General features: G+C 41.5%; 1 protein-coding gene across 1 annotated transcript in view; it reads left to right on the top strand.

Annotated features, from left to right (window-relative positions):
• The window catches only part of DNAH10 (dynein axonemal heavy chain 10), a 1,995,301-nt gene that overhangs the window by 678,406 nt on the left and 1,298,255 nt on the right, over positions 1 to 18,640 (top strand). The window contains exon 20 of the mRNA XM_085636177.1: positions 12,108 to 12,584. Coding sequence (XP_085492303.1) covers positions 12,108 to 12,584 — 477 coding nt within the window. The remainder of the gene's footprint in view (positions 1 to 12,107; positions 12,585 to 18,640) is intronic.

Below are 18,640 nucleotides of genomic sequence, written 5' to 3'. Positions count from 1 at the left end.
AATAAGTTTTTTGTTGTTGTAATGTATTTGAGAAACAAGGACAGCATCACCACTAGATGTTGCCTGGTTGTAGCTACAAGCTACGATATATATATATATATATATATATATATATATATATATATATATATATATATATATATATATATCAAATGAATCTCATCCTTGCGAAAGAGCAGTGACCCAGCAGGGAAGTTCAAGGAAGCCTTTATTGAATCACAGATGACATGGCGAATGCATTTCGGCATAAACTGCCTTCCTCAGCGCCCAAGTTAACAGGTGGCTTCCGTCGTTATCAGATAAATGTTCCTGCCGCCTTTATTGGTCATCATGAAGGCTCCGCCCTCTAGAACGAAACTGCCCCTGTTAGTAGTTCCCAAGGTGATCGAGAACTCCAACATCCAGAATGCAGTGCTCTGCTTCAGGTAAGTGGTGGATGGAGAGATTGTTACACCAAGTGGTCGGGCGGAATGCAGGGTTCCGATATAGATGTCAGCCAGAATGTCCTGCTTGTAGTGTCAATGAAGCGCTCCCCTGGGTCCCCGCACCGCTTCAGCCCCAAATCTCGGGAATTTCATCAGCAGGGGCAGCTATGCAGATACACGCCGCCCAAAATGCAGTCGAATCACCGCACTACTGCTCTGTAGCTCCCAGTCCTCGAGGCGGGCACAAACCAATTCACTACCGTGAAAGAGCAGAACAGCCGCAGCAGCGCCAGTGAGGTCCGGTCCTTTGTGAAGCGGGGGTCTCAGTAATGTGTCTCTGGCTGACACAGTCTAAATCAAACGAATCTCATCCTTGCGAAAGAGCAGTGACCCAGCAGGGAAGTTCAAGGAAGCCTTTATTGAATCACAGATGACATGGTGAATGCATTTCGGCATAAACTGCCTTCCTCAGCGCCCAAGTTAACAGGTGGCTTCCGTCGTTATCAGATAAATGTTCCTGCCGCCTTTATTGGTCATCATGAAGGCTCCGCCCTCTAGAACGAAACTCCCCCTGTTAGTAGTTCCCAAGGTGATCGAGAACTCCAACATCCAGAATGCAGTGCTCTGCTTCAGGTAAGTGGTGGATGGAGAGATAGTTACACCAAGTGGTCGGGCGGAATGCAGGGTTCCGATATAGATGTCAGCCAGAATGTCCTGCTTGTAGTGTCAATGAAGCGCTCCCCTGGGTCCCCGCACCGCTTCAGCCCCAAATCTCGGGAATTTCATCAGCAGGGGCAGCTATGCAGATACACGCCGCCCAAAGTGCAGTAGAATCACCGCACTACTGCTCTGTAGCTCCCAGTCCTCGAGGCGGGCACGAACCAATTCACTACCGTGAAAGAGCAGAACAGCCGAAGCAGCGCCAGTGAGGTCCGGTCCTTTGTGAAGCGGGGGTCTCAGTAATGTGTCTCTGGCTGACACAGTCTAAATCAAACGAATCTCATCCTTACGAAAGAGCAGTGACCCAGCAGGGAAGTTCAAGGAAGCCTTTATTGAATCACAGATCACATGGCGAATGCATTTTGGCATAAACTACCTTCCTCAGCGCCCAAGTTAACAGGTGGCTTCCGTCGTTATCAGATAAATGTTCCTGCCGGCGTTTTTTTTGGTGATCATGAAGGCTCCGCCCTCTAGAACGAAACTCCCCCTGTTAGTAGTTCCCAAGGTGATCGAGAACTCCAACATCCAGAATGCAGTGCTCTGCTTCAGGTAAGTGGTGGATGGAGAGATAGTTACACCAAGTGGTCGGGCGGAATGCAGGGTTCCGATATAGATGTCAGCCAGAATGTCATGCTTGTAGTGTCAATGAAGCGCTCCCCTGGGTCCCCGCACCGCTTCAGCCCCAAATCTCGGGAATTTCATCAGCAGGGGCAGCTATGCAGATACACGCCGCCCAAAGTGCAGTAGAATCACCGCACTACTGCTCTGTAGCTCCCAGTCCTCGAGGCGGGCACGAACCAATATATATATATATATATATATATATATATATATATATATATATATATATAACAATACGCTGGGGAATCCAAAGCAGTGAGCCGCACACGAGTCACAGATCTACTTTCCCCAAAGCCATGAAAGGTAAGAGCAGCAGCGCTTGCCATTTGATAAAGCATCTGGCTGGAACCTGAGTAAGTGTCATATAATTATAGTGCCCAACAGTAGAAATATCCCTCACAAACCCTTTTGTATGGTAGAGTTGAAGGAAGCAGGACAGAGTAGCCTCATAGGCTGCCATTATATAGCTAAAAAGTCACTATGCCTTTAAGGATCTAGACACTAATAGTATCCCATCATACACAGCAGGTGGCAGTTACTTCAGTTCTTTTCCGGCTCTTGCTGACAAGACCCCGGAGCATTGAGCTCAACCAAATTAATTTGTTCTAAATTATTTACTGAATTTGAATAATTTCTATTTCACTTTTCGTTTTTTGTCTCTCCCTGCCTTTTTTAGTGTTTTTCTGACTGTAATAACAAACAAGCAATTGGACAGAAAAATGTGATCTCTTTTTGACAAGTGCCCAGCCTGTGGGAGAAAAAAAGGCCAAGACAGATCCACATGATGTGTGTATAATCTGCCTTCCAGAAGACCACGTTCCTGAGCCTTTTCAGCAAGGTAGGAACTCTTCCAGGTGCACCCTGAGAGACCATGAGAAGATTCACCTTCATGGAACAGAGCAACGGAAAAGGCTACAATCTCAGTCTGAAGGTGGGACCTCGGGGCATGGAGAGGGTCAGACCTCTACCAAGTCTCTGTTACCAACCTCTGGGGGAAATGCCAAGAAGAAAATGGTGCAAAAACGTCATTGGTCCCCGTCGACAACGAGGACATCGACATCAGGGAGAGGCACGGCACCAACCTGTTTGCCATCTATACAACGTACGACGTCGAGCAAGCGCCGAATCAGCGTCAAGGCCAGGACTATCGACGTTGTCCATTGCTATGTCGACCCAAAGGCCCCGTTAGATGTCGAGGTCTCCATTTAGGGAGGCGTCGAAGAAGATCGGCGTTGAGGCACAGAAGATTACTCTGAGGCATACCGTCTGCGTTCACCGTCAACAAATAGGTCGAGGTTCATTGATGTCGAGAACTCTTTCAACGTCTTCCAGGCTACAGGAGGCTAGAAAAAAGAGAAGGCGCGTTTACTCCTCACCAGACTCCGAGTATTCTAAAATGTATTCTCCATCTTCCAGTCTTCATCCAGCTTCCCCACCACCTCTGCCACTGCCTCCGCCACCTCCTCCACCACCACCACCACAGTCTCCTCCACCACAGGCACCAGCTACACCACAGAGATCACGATCTAGATCGCACCACCATTCTAGGCACCATTATCATCATCATCATCATGGCTCACTGCATACTTCGGCTTCTTCTAGACGCTCCCAATATCATCGTCATCATCGCTCATGCTCTTGGACAAGATCCTCAACGTCTCCTGGACATTATTCACCAACATTGTCTGACACTCCACCTCCACATATTTTACCGGTGGATGGTGTTACCACATTACAAGAGGTCCTTGTGAGAGGAGCGACGAGCTCAATGTTCCATTGCCGACTCCAACACCAACTAAATCGATCATTTTCGAGCCCCTAAACTGAGATCAGTAACTAGACCTTTGTTACCGCTAGTGCCAGGACACCGGCTATGGAGCTTTTTCTAACACCAGCCTCTGTTAAGAAAGCACCTTCCAGGCTCCACAAAAAATATTGTCTTCCGGAGCAGGATCCAGCTTTCCTCTTCATAGATCCTATACCAGACTCTGTGATTGTTGTCGGAGCAAAGAAACAACATGCCACTGCTCCTTCTTCTATGGAAAGTCGGAAGTTAGTCGGAAAATGTGTGGGACAGCAGCAACTTCTATCAAAGCAGCTAGTGCGACTGCCTTGCTAGGCAGATACGACAGGGCGCTTTAGGAGACTATGAATCAGTTTGTAGAACATCTTCCTAGGGACAAGAGGGAAGACTTCATGGAGATCCTAAACGAGGGGTTAATGGTCTTGAATCAAGTGATTAGTGCTGCAACAGACTCCTCTTTATTAGCTGCTCATGAATACTGCCACAGAGTAGCTCTTAGATGATACTCATGGCTCCGCCTAACATCAGTCAAGCCAGAGTCACAACAGAGAATTTTGAATCTGCCTTTCTCTGGAACAACTCTTTTCGGGACTCATGCTATTGAAGAAATGGCAAGGATGAAGGCAGATATGGAAACTCTCAAGGCAGTCGGCCTAGAGAGACCCAGGGTGCAGAGGAATTGTTTTCGGTCATACCAAGGCTTCTTTTCTTCCTAAAGAGGCCAGTCCTATCCATGGTATCAGAACCGCCAGCAAAGCAGTGTTCAACAACAGCACCAACATCCCTACTAGTCTTACCAATGATGGCAGCCTAGAGGGAGATCTACCCAACAGTCTGCTCAAGGGGGCAAACAGCCTTTTGGGTCAAAACCCTAAATTATTGCTTACCCCTGTTCTGTTCCCCACTGTCGTGGGGAGAAGCATATGACATTACCTGGCAGAGTGTCAAAACATAACACAAGATGCCTGAATGCTATGTAATAAATAATGTCTGCAGTTCATCAGTCTTCCAACGACCATACCTCCGAAACCATCCAACTACCAACTTCCACTGTTACGAGCGGAGGTCATCATCCTTTTACAGAAGTTGATGGTGGAACCAATTCCTCTCCAACAATGAGGAATAGGAATTTATTCCAGGTACTTACTCGTCAAGAGCTAATCATGACCAGCTAGTCACGAATAATTCAAATCTTCTTGCAGTAAAGTTGCGATATATATCTGGCAAATGTAATATTACAAAAACCTTAATTTTAATTAAAATATATATATACCCCCAAATCAGACATGTAGGAAAGATATGTATGCTGCTCTTAATAGTTTCTTATTGAAGCAAATTTTGGAAGAGCCTTTGGCAGATTATATTGTAAAGGTGATTTTAATATGAACTTGTTATTATCCTTCTTACGGGACAACTTTATTCAGTCCCAAGACCATCAATGGTCAATCCCTGAACAAACAACAGAAGCTAGAATAAATATCAAACAAAATAGAATGGGGAGAAACTTTTTGATGGATATGGAAGCATTGGGACTAAGAATATTGAATGGTAGATTTCCAGTGGACACACCACCGGCTTGGACATTTCATTCACAAAATTGCAATTCAAGAATTGATTATACAATGGTATCATTATATACTTTTAACAAAGTCATTTCTTATCATCCGAATAAAGTGTCTGATAGTGACCATAGCCAACAAATAATGAATATAAAACTGTCCTGTCCAAAACCATAAAAGTATTTGACAACACAAGGTCAGACATGTACCATCAATTATAGGAAACTTATATGGAAATCAAACGATGCGGATGATATAATGGAAAAAACACAACATTTTGTCAAAGAGTGCTTTAAAGACAGAACCAGGAGGACTATAATTGAGCAATGGGAAAACTTTACACAGGAAATAGTGAAGCCTCATGAAATCACTTCATGTGTATATAAAAAACAAGTGACACAGACTGAAACAACATCAACCAACATCAACCTCCCGTATACGGTGAGAAAAATTAGAAGAATCCGTAATAGACTCAGGAAACAGCTAATAAAGTCTCCTTATAATACAGATATATTGGTAAAACTAAAAAATATTAATTATAATCTGAGGAAATTAATTTGGAATGAAAAAAACAAAGCTAGACAAGATTTGTGGACAAAAATCTTCCACGCGAGCACTCAAACGAACTCAAGGGAGTTTTGGAGATTGATTAATGGTCTAGCTAGACCTAATAAATCTGTGGTAGGATCTCCCCTAACTGAAGACAAATGGACTACATTTCTTATAAAACACCTAAATCCAGGGACTACCGTTAATATTCAAGATAACACACCGAAAAAGATGGTTAAATCTGATTTAGAACGTGATTATGAAATCTACATAACTAAATCACAAGTTACAAAGTTTATAAAGAAACAAAAAGATGGGGCACCCGGTCCCAACGGTATCCCGTTTGCATTCTACAAAGAAGAACCAGAATTTTGGTCCGTATACCTAACTGATGTCTTTAATGAAGTGGTTCAGAGTGGATTAATTCCGAAATCTTGGAGAGGTTCATTAATATCTCCTATTTTTAAGAAAGGAAACTGCCAATCGCCGGAGAACTACCGTCTAATTACCCTTCAAGATTCTGATGCAAAACTGTTTGCTGGACTTCTATTAGTAATTCTAACAGATTGGGTAAAGGAAAAGCAAGTGCTGCCCCCGAATCAAACATGTTTTATCAAAGGACTTGGAACCTCTACAAATATATTAATATTATCTGTACTAATGGATAAGGCAATTTTAGCTAAACAAAAATTATATTTTTGTTTTGTGGATTTCAAATCGGCTTTCGATTGTGTTGATAGACAACTTTTGTGGACAAAACTTAAAAAACAGGGGATTTCTGATACATTGCTAATTATGATTAAGCTTTTGCACTCTGATACTTGGATCAGGGTAAGGATTGGTGATGGACGAACACTAACAAAAGAAATCCCCACGTCTAGTGGATTAAAACAAGGGTGCTTCTTGGCCCCCCTGCTTTTTAATTTATTTTTAGTTGATCTCTCTATGGTTTTGAATAAAGTTAATGCTCATCCTCCAAAGTTAGCAGATAAGCAAATATCCAACTTGTTATATGCAGACGACGTTATACTCTTAAGTCAAACCAAAATTGGATTGCAACGATTAATCGATTGTATTTCAAAATATGCAAAGGAAAATGGTATGGTAATAAATGATGCAAAGACCAAAGTAATGGTTATTACAAAAAACACGCAACTTAAATACAAATACAAATGGTATTTGTGGAAGACAATGAATTAGAACAAGTTGTTACCTATAAATATCTTGGTGTTATTTTTAACAACAATGGAAATTTCCTACCACAAAAAAACGATATCATAAGGAAAGCAAATATCCTGGTTGCGGCATTTAGGATAATACAGAAATCCATATGTGACTTGTCTTATCGCCCCTTTTTAAAGGTGATCGCTGCAAAAGTATTACCAACTTTAACATACGGTAGCGAGGCATTAAATGGGAATGATGCGGAGATCATTAATAGGGCAGTTGCAAAAACTTATGAAATGTTATTCTCCCTGCCTAAGAATGCCTCTCAAGCGCAGGTGTGGCTGGAATTTGGGTTAGACAACCAGCTATATGCAAGGAAAGGGCAAGCGCTTAAAGTGTGGAACAGAATAAAAAATGATCAAGATAACAAAATGTCTAGGCTGTTGTGACAAGAAGTAAAAGACAATAGGAAATCACATGTTTGGTCCTATCTAAATACAGCGATAGAGGAATTTGGTATAACACCGATTTGGAATAATACAATCGCACAGGAAAGCTTCAAAAAAACAATCAATAAACTTACTAACCATCTTTCCTTGATAAAGGATAAAGATATACTTGTAAAAAGAAAGCATGCAATTATAAATGGATTTAAGGGAAAAAAGGTTCAAGAATATCTTGAAACATCTTGGTCAAAGAAAAACAAACATATCTTTATCAATGCTCGATTTGGTTGTTTGCCAGGATTATGTCACTTACCTCCATGGAAGAAAACAGATGAGGATAATCCATGCAGGTTATGTAAATCTGGACAAGAGAACATTATAAACTTATTGTGTCTTTGCCCAGAACTAGAATGCGAAAGAAAAATCATTCTTAAGAGATTATTCAACAACCGTGGAGTAAGGACATGTAGGCAAGCCTTGAAACTCTGAAAATGTATTAATGAACTCTGCATTTGTAAAAATGTTATGTGCTGTTGGAAAAAAATTGGAGGTTTTTATCTGAATTTATTAATGGTTTGTGTTAAAATATATTATATACATTTAATCTCTGGATATAAAACTTTATATGATTAATTGTTTTATGCTTTTTAATCTTGGAGATATTTTAGCAACTTTTGTAAGATTTTAATTAATCAAACAAAAAATAAATAAACTTGAAACTACTCGTCAAGTAGAAATACATAAACAAATTCAGACCCATTCTTGACCTCAAAACTGCCAACAAGTGGATTCAGCGTGAAAAGTTTCAGATGCTGCCATTACACCAAATTTACCCCAAATTGCAGCAGGGTGATTGGCTCTGCTCTATCAATCTACAAGACATGTACCTTCACATTCCAATCACCAGAAAGAATTGCAAGTTCTTGAGGTTCGTGCTGGGGCAGGACCATTGCCAATAACAAGTCCTCCCATTTGGCCTGAAGTCAGCACCCAGAACATTCTCCAAGTGCATGGCAGTAGTGGTTGCCCATCTCTGGAGACAAAGGATATTTGTCTGCCAATACCTAGATGATTGGCTAATCTAGCTCAGCTTCATTACAGCTAGCCGTGCAATCTTCTACATAAGCTGGGTCTTCAAATCAATCACCAATTCTTCCCAAATACAAACCTTGCATTATCTTGGAGCCTCCATCGACACTGTAAGGGCAAAAGTGTGTCCATCAGAGGAAAGACGCTTATTGATCCTTCGTAAATTTCAGGCTCTCATGAAAGCTTCGCATCCAACAGTGAGAACAGTATCCTCCCTTCTCGGATCGATGGCTTCCTGCATCTTTCTCACACCGAATGCCCGTCTCCACATGATGCCTCTACAGGAGTGTCTCAAAGACCAGTGGGACCAACTAACAGGCAACTGGGAAGACAGGATACAGCTGTCCAGTCATGCGAAGTCCCTCAAATGGTGGTGTTCTCCAGCTAATCTCCTTCAAGGCACTATTTTTTATCAGGAGATTCCGCAGCAAACCATAGTCATGGATGCTTCACTGCTGGGTTAGAGAGCCCACATAGATCATCTCCAGCTCCAAGGAAAGTGGTCAGAGAAGAATTCAACATGCCATATCAGTTTCCTAGAACTCCATGCAGTCCATCTGGTGTTGAAAACTTTTTACCCATCGTTCACCTCCCACCTCCCACTCCTTGTTCAGACGGACAACACCACAACAATGTACTACCTCAACAAGCAGGGAGGGACAAGGTCCCCAGACCCTTGTCTCACGAGTCCCAGACTGTCTGGAAATTGCCAGGGACCTGACGATTACAGCAACACATCTGCCAGGGGTCTAAAATGCACAAGCCGACTCAATCAGCAGACTCCCGCAAGAAAATCACAAGTGGGTCCTAAACAACGACGTGGTAGAATACATTTTTCATTGATGGGGAACTCCGGCTATCGACTTGTTTTTCACTGCAGAAAACAGCAACTGCCAAAGCTTTGCATTGTGGTTCTTCCAAACAGGGACTCTGGGAAATGCCCTATGGATAGACTGGTCCGGCAGATTTCGCTACATTTTTTTCACCGATTCCCCTGATCCCGGCAGTTCTCATCAAATTGGCTCAGTCCTCCACAAAGAATTTCCTCATAGCTCTGGAATGGCCCCGTCAATGGTTATTCACGGACCTCCTTCACCGGTCTATCAGTCCACATCTGAGGCTGCCATGCATTGCTGATCTACTAACAAAATTCAGAGGCCAGATTATTCATCCCAATCTTTCCTCTTTGAATTTTGCAGCACGGCTCCTGAGCTAGTATAGTATGGACATCTAAATCTACCTCAAGACTGCATGGAGATTCTCAAAAGAAGCTAAGCGGCCTTCGACACGTTCTGCATACACCTTCAAATGGAAGAGATTCTGCATGTGGTGCTCATCCAAAAAAAAGGATCCTACCACTTGCCAGGAAGAAGCTATTTTTCCATACTTACTTCATTTGGCAAAATCTGGTTTCCAATTTTCTTCGATAAAAGTTTATCTGACAGCATTGGCTGCCTACAGGAAGTGTCCCTCACAAACCTCTTTTTTAGAATCTCTGTAATCAATGATTTACTTGAGGGTTTAATGAAGGTTTCTCCTCCCAACAGGCGTCATTCCCCTCCAATGGGAGCTTAATGTACTCCTTTTACACCTTTTGTGGGATCCATTCCCACCCATACACCAGGCATCTCTCAAACATTTGTCTTGGGAAACCGCTTTCCTTGTGGTGATAACATTGGCTCACAGGGTTAGTGAGATCCAAGCTCTTTGTTCTCATGAACCATATACTGTTTTCCATTCGAGCAAAGTGGTAATGAGAACTCACCCAAAGTTCCTCCCTAAAGTGGTATTGGATTTTCATGTCAACCACACAATCTCTCTGCCTGCTTTTTTTTTCAGAATCACTCTACTCCAGTGGAAAGAACCCTTCATTGCCTGGATGTTAGAAGTGTTTTGAAATTGTATTTAGATAAGACTAAGGCCATCCTCAAATTGGACCAATAATTTATCAACTATGGCCCTGTCTGTATGGGGCTCAAAAATCTAACAACAGTCCCCCATCTAAACCTAGGCACACTCCACTTGAGGGAAGGCATCTACTGCAGCTTTATTGCGCAATATTCCCATTCCAGATAAGTCTAAAGCAGCTTCCTGGAAATTAGTACATACATTCACCAAACACTACTGCCTAGACTCTGATGCTAGAGCAGACGCTCAAGTAGGGCAGGCCTCACTCAAAAAATCTCTTTGCTAATTTCTCTGCATTATCCTCTGACTACTCCACTGCTTTATCTGGGGATGGGCTTGCTATTCTATTCAGCGCTTATGACTATAAATGAAAATCCCCTGCGAGAGAAGAAATTGTTTCTTACCTGTAACTCCTTTTCTCTCTCAGTGGAATTTCCATTATAATCGTAAGCCACCCTCCTGTCTCTCTGGTGGATTGAACAGAGGAATTGCTTTATTGCATATTTTTTAACATAAGCCTTCAAAAAGAACTGAAGTTAGTGCCACTTGCTGTGCATGATGGGATACTGGTGGTGCTGTGCATGATGGGATACTGGTGGTGTCTAGATTCTTAAAGGCACAGTGACTTTTTTAGGCCTATACTGGCAGCCTATGAGGCTACTCTGTCCTGCTCCCTTCATCTCTATCTTAAAAAAGGGTTTGTGAGGGATATTTGTGCTGTTTGGCACTATACTTATCTGAAAATTACTTTATTGTGGCCCCTCTTTTCTCTTCAAGATGAAGAATCTGGCCATTGTATCCTAGGTAAATAAGTTTCATAATCTGTTTTACTGTCTTAAGTGCGTTCGCAGGCTTTCCTGAACAAAGGCGAAAATCTACACTTAAGAAAAGATATATATTTATATTTATATATTTATATTTATATATTAACTGCTTTGTTGTCCCTGCAAGTGGACAGGACTATTAACTGCTTATGAGTATAATGGGAATTCCCATGCGAGAGAAAAGAAGTTACAGGTAAGAAACAATGCCTTTTCTAAAGCCCAGCAAGCTCGGCCCCCTTGCCTTCATTTTTATAATGTCATTTTGGGGCATAAAACATCTCTGGTGTATACTTTGCAAGGAGTGGTGATTAGCAGAATTATTTGTTTTTTCAAAAATGATAAGTGTTGGAAAAAATTTACTTAATCTCTTAATACATTTTTTTAGAGTAAGCAACATAGACCAACAGCATTGCTGGTTTTCTTCTTACTCTCTCTCCATTTACATTTGCTACCATACAAAATGTTTTAGTTAATGTCTTGAATGAATTAAAGAATGGAATTCTGTGTCACTTCTTAATAGCTACATTTAATAAATAATACTTCAAGTCTACAATTAAATTACTTAAAGTCAGGAACATTTCAATGTCGTCAACTTTTTTTATTCATTTTCTTACACTAGACAAGCTAATTTAATTATACAATACTTCATATCAATTCTTTTTACAAAAAACTACCAGAAATATTGCTTGATATCATTAAAATGATGTTAACAAACTATTTGGAGGTGTGCAATCCACAATACTGAACAGTCATGTTTTAAAGTTTAAATAGAAATGATGATTTATTTTCACGGATGCATGATTTAGTATCTTCAAGACGTTTTTTTACTTCCTTGTTTCTAGGTATGCTTTGCAAGCTAACACATTATAGAACTGTGCTAAATGCGCTGGGTATGTTTTATAGAACAATAACTTTTTGCTTAGCCTTATCGGGTTGTTGAAATACATCAGTGGAATATTAATTCTTAAAATCTATTTTTTTCATATTAATTTTAGAACTTTGTTCGATGGATGCATGGCACTTGCATTGAATGCCCACCACAGCATGCTGAAGAGGATGAATTGGTCATTTTCAGCTTCTTTTCTGACATATCTCAAAACTCATATATTATTGATCAGGCAATTACCATCTCTCAAAATGTACACAAGCTGCTGACCTCTCTTACTAAGTACTTGAACCGGTGGAAGAGGTATCGACCCCTTTGGAAGTTAGATAAGGCCATTGTCATGGAAAAATTTGCAGCAAAGAAGCCCTCTTGTGTCACTTATGATGAGAAGTTGCAGTTCTATACACGCATTGGCCAGGAAGTCACAGAACAGGTTTTATTTAAAGATGAACAATGCATAAGGCTTTATTTGGGACCATTGGCCTACACAGTGCAGGAGAATGCAAGGGCTTGGGTGCTTTCACTGGGGAAACTGCTCAACGAGTCTGCCAGAGAAGAGCTATACAGTGTCCAGGATGAACTGCAGGTAATCACTTTTCTTTTTGAAGATTTGAAAGAAATTAATTATTTATCCTGTTATTTGAAGTTACTCCAAGTGCGGGTGTGCAGAATGGGTCTCAGGTGTTCCACGAAACAGCAGAATGGCAGGCTCTTCCAACCATCCAAAGACCCACATGTTAGTGAGGGGAATCCTGTGCTTTGCTGCAGTATGACCATAGCCATCCCACCCTGTAATGGTATCGTGTCTCTCTCATCCTGTAGATTTTTTCACCAAAAACTCATTGGTCCTAGACAGTCTGGTTGTGGGTTGGCCATTCCTCTTGGCTAAAACATATTGTTGAGCTCTGAAACATGAAGGCTGCAAGGCATCTATGGGGAAGCAGAGATCTTCCCTTTGGGAACTGTAGATAGAATGCCTAAGAGTCCGCTTTGGGGCATCTCCTAGTGTCATGGGATTTGAAGTATTTGAGAAACAAATGCATCTAGAGGTGTTCTTAAAATATCATCAGCATGTGCTGACATTTTAAAATCATTCCATTTAAAACCAGTGATAGAAAAATTATAGCTTAAACATTCCAAGAAGAGTTCTAGACCCAATATAAACAGTAAAGGGGACAGAGTACAACCTCATCTGGTTGCAAAAGTGAAATTTAAATAAGGAGAAAGACAGTTTTTCACAAAAACACTAGCTCTGGGAGAAGATTATAGTAATTGAACATATGAAATAAAAGGAGGACCAAACCCTTTTAGGATCTACAACACATAACATCAATTAATATGGTCAAATGCTTTTTGAATATCAAGAGATAGAACCTGCAGCTGCAATTTTACATTTGAAGGCCATTGAAACAATTTTAGCAAAAAATCTAGCATTATCAGCTGCTAGTATACCTTTATTAAACTCTGATTGTCAGTTTTAACTATATTTTGCATAGGAGACTCAATGAGTAGCTAATATTTTAGAATACATTTTGAAGTCATTGTTAAATGGGCCTATAATTTTTTACAATATTTTGGGTCTGTATCCTGCTTTGAGATTACTGTTATATGTGCTTCAAAATACCTTAGCACATCAACTATGGAGAAGAGAATTATAAAATTCCAATAGCTATGGGGAAAAGATGGAGGACAAATAAGAAACAAGTTTGATTTGTGTACCGTCAGGTCCAGTTGTGTTAGATCTTATCAGAACCTTAATAATTTGCAGGATTTCCTGTAAAGAAAGATCTCTTTCATGGTCAAATTCTTGTAGAACCGGTTTCGGGGATATCAGTGAAGAACTTATCAAAGTCTTTGAAGTAATGGAATAACATCATCTGTGTATAGACATTTGTAGAGTTATTCAAATGATGAGGAAATATCAGTTATAAAAATTAGTAATGAAAATGGAATTATAAGCTTCATTAATAATACTACCAATTAATGTACGCTCACTCTTAGCCTTCAATAGTTTACTAACAGTTTACCGGATTTATTCTGACCACCATGAATTGTACACTGTTAGGAGCAGTAGATTATCACAAGCATTAGTGGTTACAATTTTTATTTAATAATTACTACTTTGAAGGTTGCATGAGTTTTGTCAGGTTCAAATTTAAATTTAGATTGACTATCTGAAGTCAATCAACAAACTAATTAACTAATTGAAATCTCCTCCAAGAATGGTATTATGATTCTAAATGTTAACTAATTTAGCTTTGATAAAATTTCAAAAAGAAAAAAGAGGGATTAGGTTTAAACGGGCAATAAACATTAAACAAATTCAAAAACATTTTATCCGAATTAATGTTAACCAACACCCAGAGACCCTCATCTTCACGTTTTTCGGGGTAAACATGTAGATTTTAAATACTCGTGAAAAAGACTTGCTACTCCACAATTACTACCAGCTGCAGGAGTGAAGAAAAGCAATTCTACCCAATTCCTTTTCTGTTTGTTGAACTGTGCTTTATTACACTGTTTCCTATAAAAATGCGATTTGTATATTAAGTCTCAAAAAATGAGAAAGTACCTTCTGTCTTTTGACCAGATTAACCCGACCTCATGCTTTTCAGGGCACAAGTATAGCAATCTGTAAAAAGAAAATGGAACACACATATGGGACAGTTTAGAAACACACAAGCAAATACCAGGTAATGAGCAAGAGATGTGTAGAAAGAAATTGATTGAAAAAGATAGAAGAAAAATTTGAATAAAACAGTGAAAATAGCAGATCAGGGGACAAAACCCCGATATGAGGAACCCTTATACTGATGAGAAAATTGTACGTGTCAGCAGCATAAAAAAATAATAAGCATAGCAATATAAACATATGCAGCTTGAAAAACAAACTGTCTCAAAACGTGATAGGGGAGAATAGAACCAAGACGTAGGGGGTCATTACGATGGGGGTTGGAGGTTCGGGATTGAGACCACCCGCCAAGTTTTTGGCTGTCTCATCCTTCAGATAATGATGCGACCATCGGGTAGGCGGTCAGAAGCATACCTTTTTTCTATTGCGGCCCGGAAAAGGGCCACAGCACAAGCCACAATTGAAAAAGGGATGTTTAGGGGGCACAACATGTGCCCCCCTGGCCCCATAGCGGAGGCACCGGGGGACGGGGCCCTTCTAGGGGGCCCCCAAACTCCCTTTCCGTCTGCCTTTACATGGGGGTGGGACCGCCATGTAAAGGCTGAGGGAAAGGGACATCCTAATCCCAATGTTTTGGCAGCAGTGGAGTCAGTGAGAGGCACCATTTACGCAGATATCAGAGCGTGCATGCACAGCCACAGAAAGGAGGGTGAGTTAAGGAGCCCATTGGAACCTGTGGTGCTTGCGTTGCTCATGGTGCTCGTAGTGTAGTGTGCAGTGCAGCAACGCGCTCTTTCTCTCATCCTGCATCCCTACAAGGAGTTCCTCCTCCAAGCCTGTGTTGGGGGCAGCAGTGCATTAGGTGCTACAGCGCTGGTAGCCTGCAGGTGCAGAGGCTGCTTCTCTAGAGCGTAGGTGCGTCTTGTGCTTGCAGGACACCACCTGTATTCCCCCCCACTTGGACTTTCTACCCTAGTGATTGCTAGCTCTGGCACCCTTGCAGTTATTGCTGTTATCTACCAGTGCTGCTTCCCCGAGGGATTCTATTACTTAGAGGGTTGTACCAGCGTACCGACTAGAAGAATTGGCAGCCTAGTTAACAGCAACAGTAAAGTAACAGTAAAGTTACTTTTGCAAGTGTTGGAACCATTGGAATTACTGGAATTGTCGGAAAAACAGTGAGAGCAGAAAGCTGCTGTTCTTGGCAAAACTCAGTCTGTGATATTTGACTATTATTGTGCCTATGGCAGAGCGTATACTGAGACCAAAAGGAAAGGGAAATGGGGCTGGTCACCATGGTCAGCGTAGGGGGGGTAAAAGTGTTGTCAGAGAATGCCCAGGAACTATCAGAGCGCTGTCAGGACCCACGAAGCAAGTCCCCCTTACCCCAGACATCTTTGTGACCCCCACTATTATTCAAAAGCAAGGAGGGAGCGATATTTCAAATCCAAGCTCCCAATCCTCCTTTACCGGTCGTGGAGGGGGGTTCACGATAAGCACTATTACAAGGCAGCAGGAGAGGAGGTAATCAGTGCCTTGAGAGTACAGGCAAGCCCTTAAGAGAGGCCTAGCAATGGTTCACTGCCTACATCAACTAGAGGCTGACCAAATAGGTCATCAACAGGGATGGACCTGGAGATGCAAATGGCCTTAGGTCTGCCTGCAAGTAATTGTTCACCTGAGTTTGAGCCTGAGCCTACTATGTCTATTACTATTTCTGGTGCCTCCTTCACAGAAGCAAAGAAGTCTCAGGCTCTGAGTCGAAGGCAGAATGAAATAAGGCCGGTTGCAGGTTTACCCTCTTCCCTGTGGGATTCTGTTGCAAAACATTTTAAAGTTAGAAGCCCAAGTTCAAGACTTGGCCTAAATGAAACTGTGGAGCTCATCTTGGTCAAAAATCTAAGTGAAATGGATGTTGAAAATGAAACTGGAAATATTACTGTAAAAATAATAGATGAGTCCTACACCATAGGAGGGCATGAAAGTGGTGTCAAGAGGTGTAAAACCCCTTTTTCTGAAACCTCACACCTAGGTGCTCTCAAGGAAAATCAATTGGTGGGAAAAGTTTATCCATCAGACGAGCTTGATGTTGCCAACCCATTAAGGAGTAAGAAGACCAATGCATATTATCTAAGTTTCTTATTTGAACGTTTTGGCAAAGATCTAGGGGGGTTGACTTGTCAAGTCTCACAAACCTGAAGAAGACCTAAAGGGAGGTTTCTGGGGCAAGTTACCCTAGATGTTTATCGTCCCCAATACCTATGAAGGGAGTGGGGGTGGGTGCAGTGCTGATTGAAGCAGTAGGCAATTTCCACCATGAACGAGACAGCCAATTTGAGTACTAGGATGGAACATTCATGGATTCAAAACATTTATAGATATGAAAAATCATAGAGAGGTTTTGAAGAATCAATTCATTTTGTTCCTTCAGGAAACCTGCCTGTTGGAGTGCCCTGCAGTGGAGGGGTTTGTTGCCATAGTCGAAAATGCTAGGGCCTCATCAAGAGGAAGATCACTGGGTGGATTACTCACCATGCTTTCAGTTTGCCCTGGTAGGAAGACAACACAACTTCAAACTACTTGCTCATGGGTTCTTGCATGTTTCATCGATCTGATAGCCAATATGGAGGGGCTAAAGCAAATTATATGTTTAAATGTGGATGTACCACCCATTCAAGTACGAGTTATAAAATCTGATTAAAGATGAAAAAATATTGGGGATTTTCCTGATGCCCTGTTAATGGTAAGGGGCGACGTTAATGAAAAATCAGCTTTTAAAGATTTAAAGAGGCTACAAAAGAGTTGCAGTTAGCATTAAATATTCCTGAGTGTATCTTTTCTGAAAGCCCCAGAGAAGCAGATGTGAAAGTTTTGCACTCTTTAGTGGAATTGAAATTGATCAATGTAAATGCTAGGTGTCCAGATGATATTCCAGCTGGGATATCATTTAGGAATGGTAATGGTAAACTACCCATTGACGATTTTATAAAGAGAAGGAAGGTGCACCAGAAAGAAGTCAATAAGATCCAATTATATCCAAATAATATCCTTTAATGTAGTAGCATTAAAGGATAATATTTGGATATCGTTGGAGCTTATTGACTTCTTTCTTGTGCACCTTCCTTCTCTTTATGAACTTACTGATCTGGTTTCCAGCGGAGTAAAAGTGCGGCGATCTCTGGAAGCTGTTGCACAGACTTTCTAAATTAATTTTTCATATCTAGAAATTGAGGTGCTGAACCGTGGTCAGCAGCATTCTGTTTGTTTTTCCTTTTCCCACTGACTATGTGTTGGTCCAAGTCCACCAGTTCCATTGGGTCAAAAACTTTAGAGTTGCAGACATAGGGCCCAATGATCATCTTGCCCTCTGCCTGGATTTAAAGAGGTACTTTTGCCATGTCCATAATATGCTAAAAAAACCTGGGGCGGACCCTTCGGATCCAGCCAACTACCGCCCCATCTCTCTTCTGCCTTTCTTGGAAAAGATATTGGAACGACATGTAGTCAAAACCTTGAGTGAGTTTGTGGAAAGAAATAGTGTCTTGGCTTCGAGACAGGCCGGTTTCCGCCCAGCTCATTCAACTGAGTCTGTAATTATATCTGTCCTGGATAACCTACGACAGGGAATGGACACTAATCAACCACAGGCCCTGGTCCTTTTGGATCTTTCCGCCGCATTCGACACGGTGGACCATACCATCTTACTCTCACGTGTCGAGGCGGCGGGAATCGGAGGGACGGCCCTGTTATGGCTATCCTCCTTCTTGAGCGGTCGGACTCAGGCGGTTTGCCTGGGTGAGTACTCAGCTGATTTTCGGCCCATCCAGTGCGGCGTCCCCCAAGGATCCTCTTTGTCCCCCCTTTTATTTAACCTTTACATTGCCCCCCTTATTTTTGCTTTACAGCAGCTGAAGGTCTCTGTGTACAACTACGCAGACGATCTCCAGCTCATCTTTTCCCTCTCTTCCTCCCCCGAGTCAATATCTAATTTTCAGTTCATCATGACTTTT

The sequence above is a fragment of the Triturus cristatus genome, chromosome 11 (genome assembly GCF_964204655.1).
Source record: "Triturus cristatus chromosome 11, aTriCri1.1, whole genome shotgun sequence".
NCBI lineage: Eukaryota > Metazoa > Chordata > Amphibia > Caudata > Salamandridae > Triturus > Triturus cristatus.
This window is presented reverse-complemented; position numbering and strand designations above follow the sequence as displayed.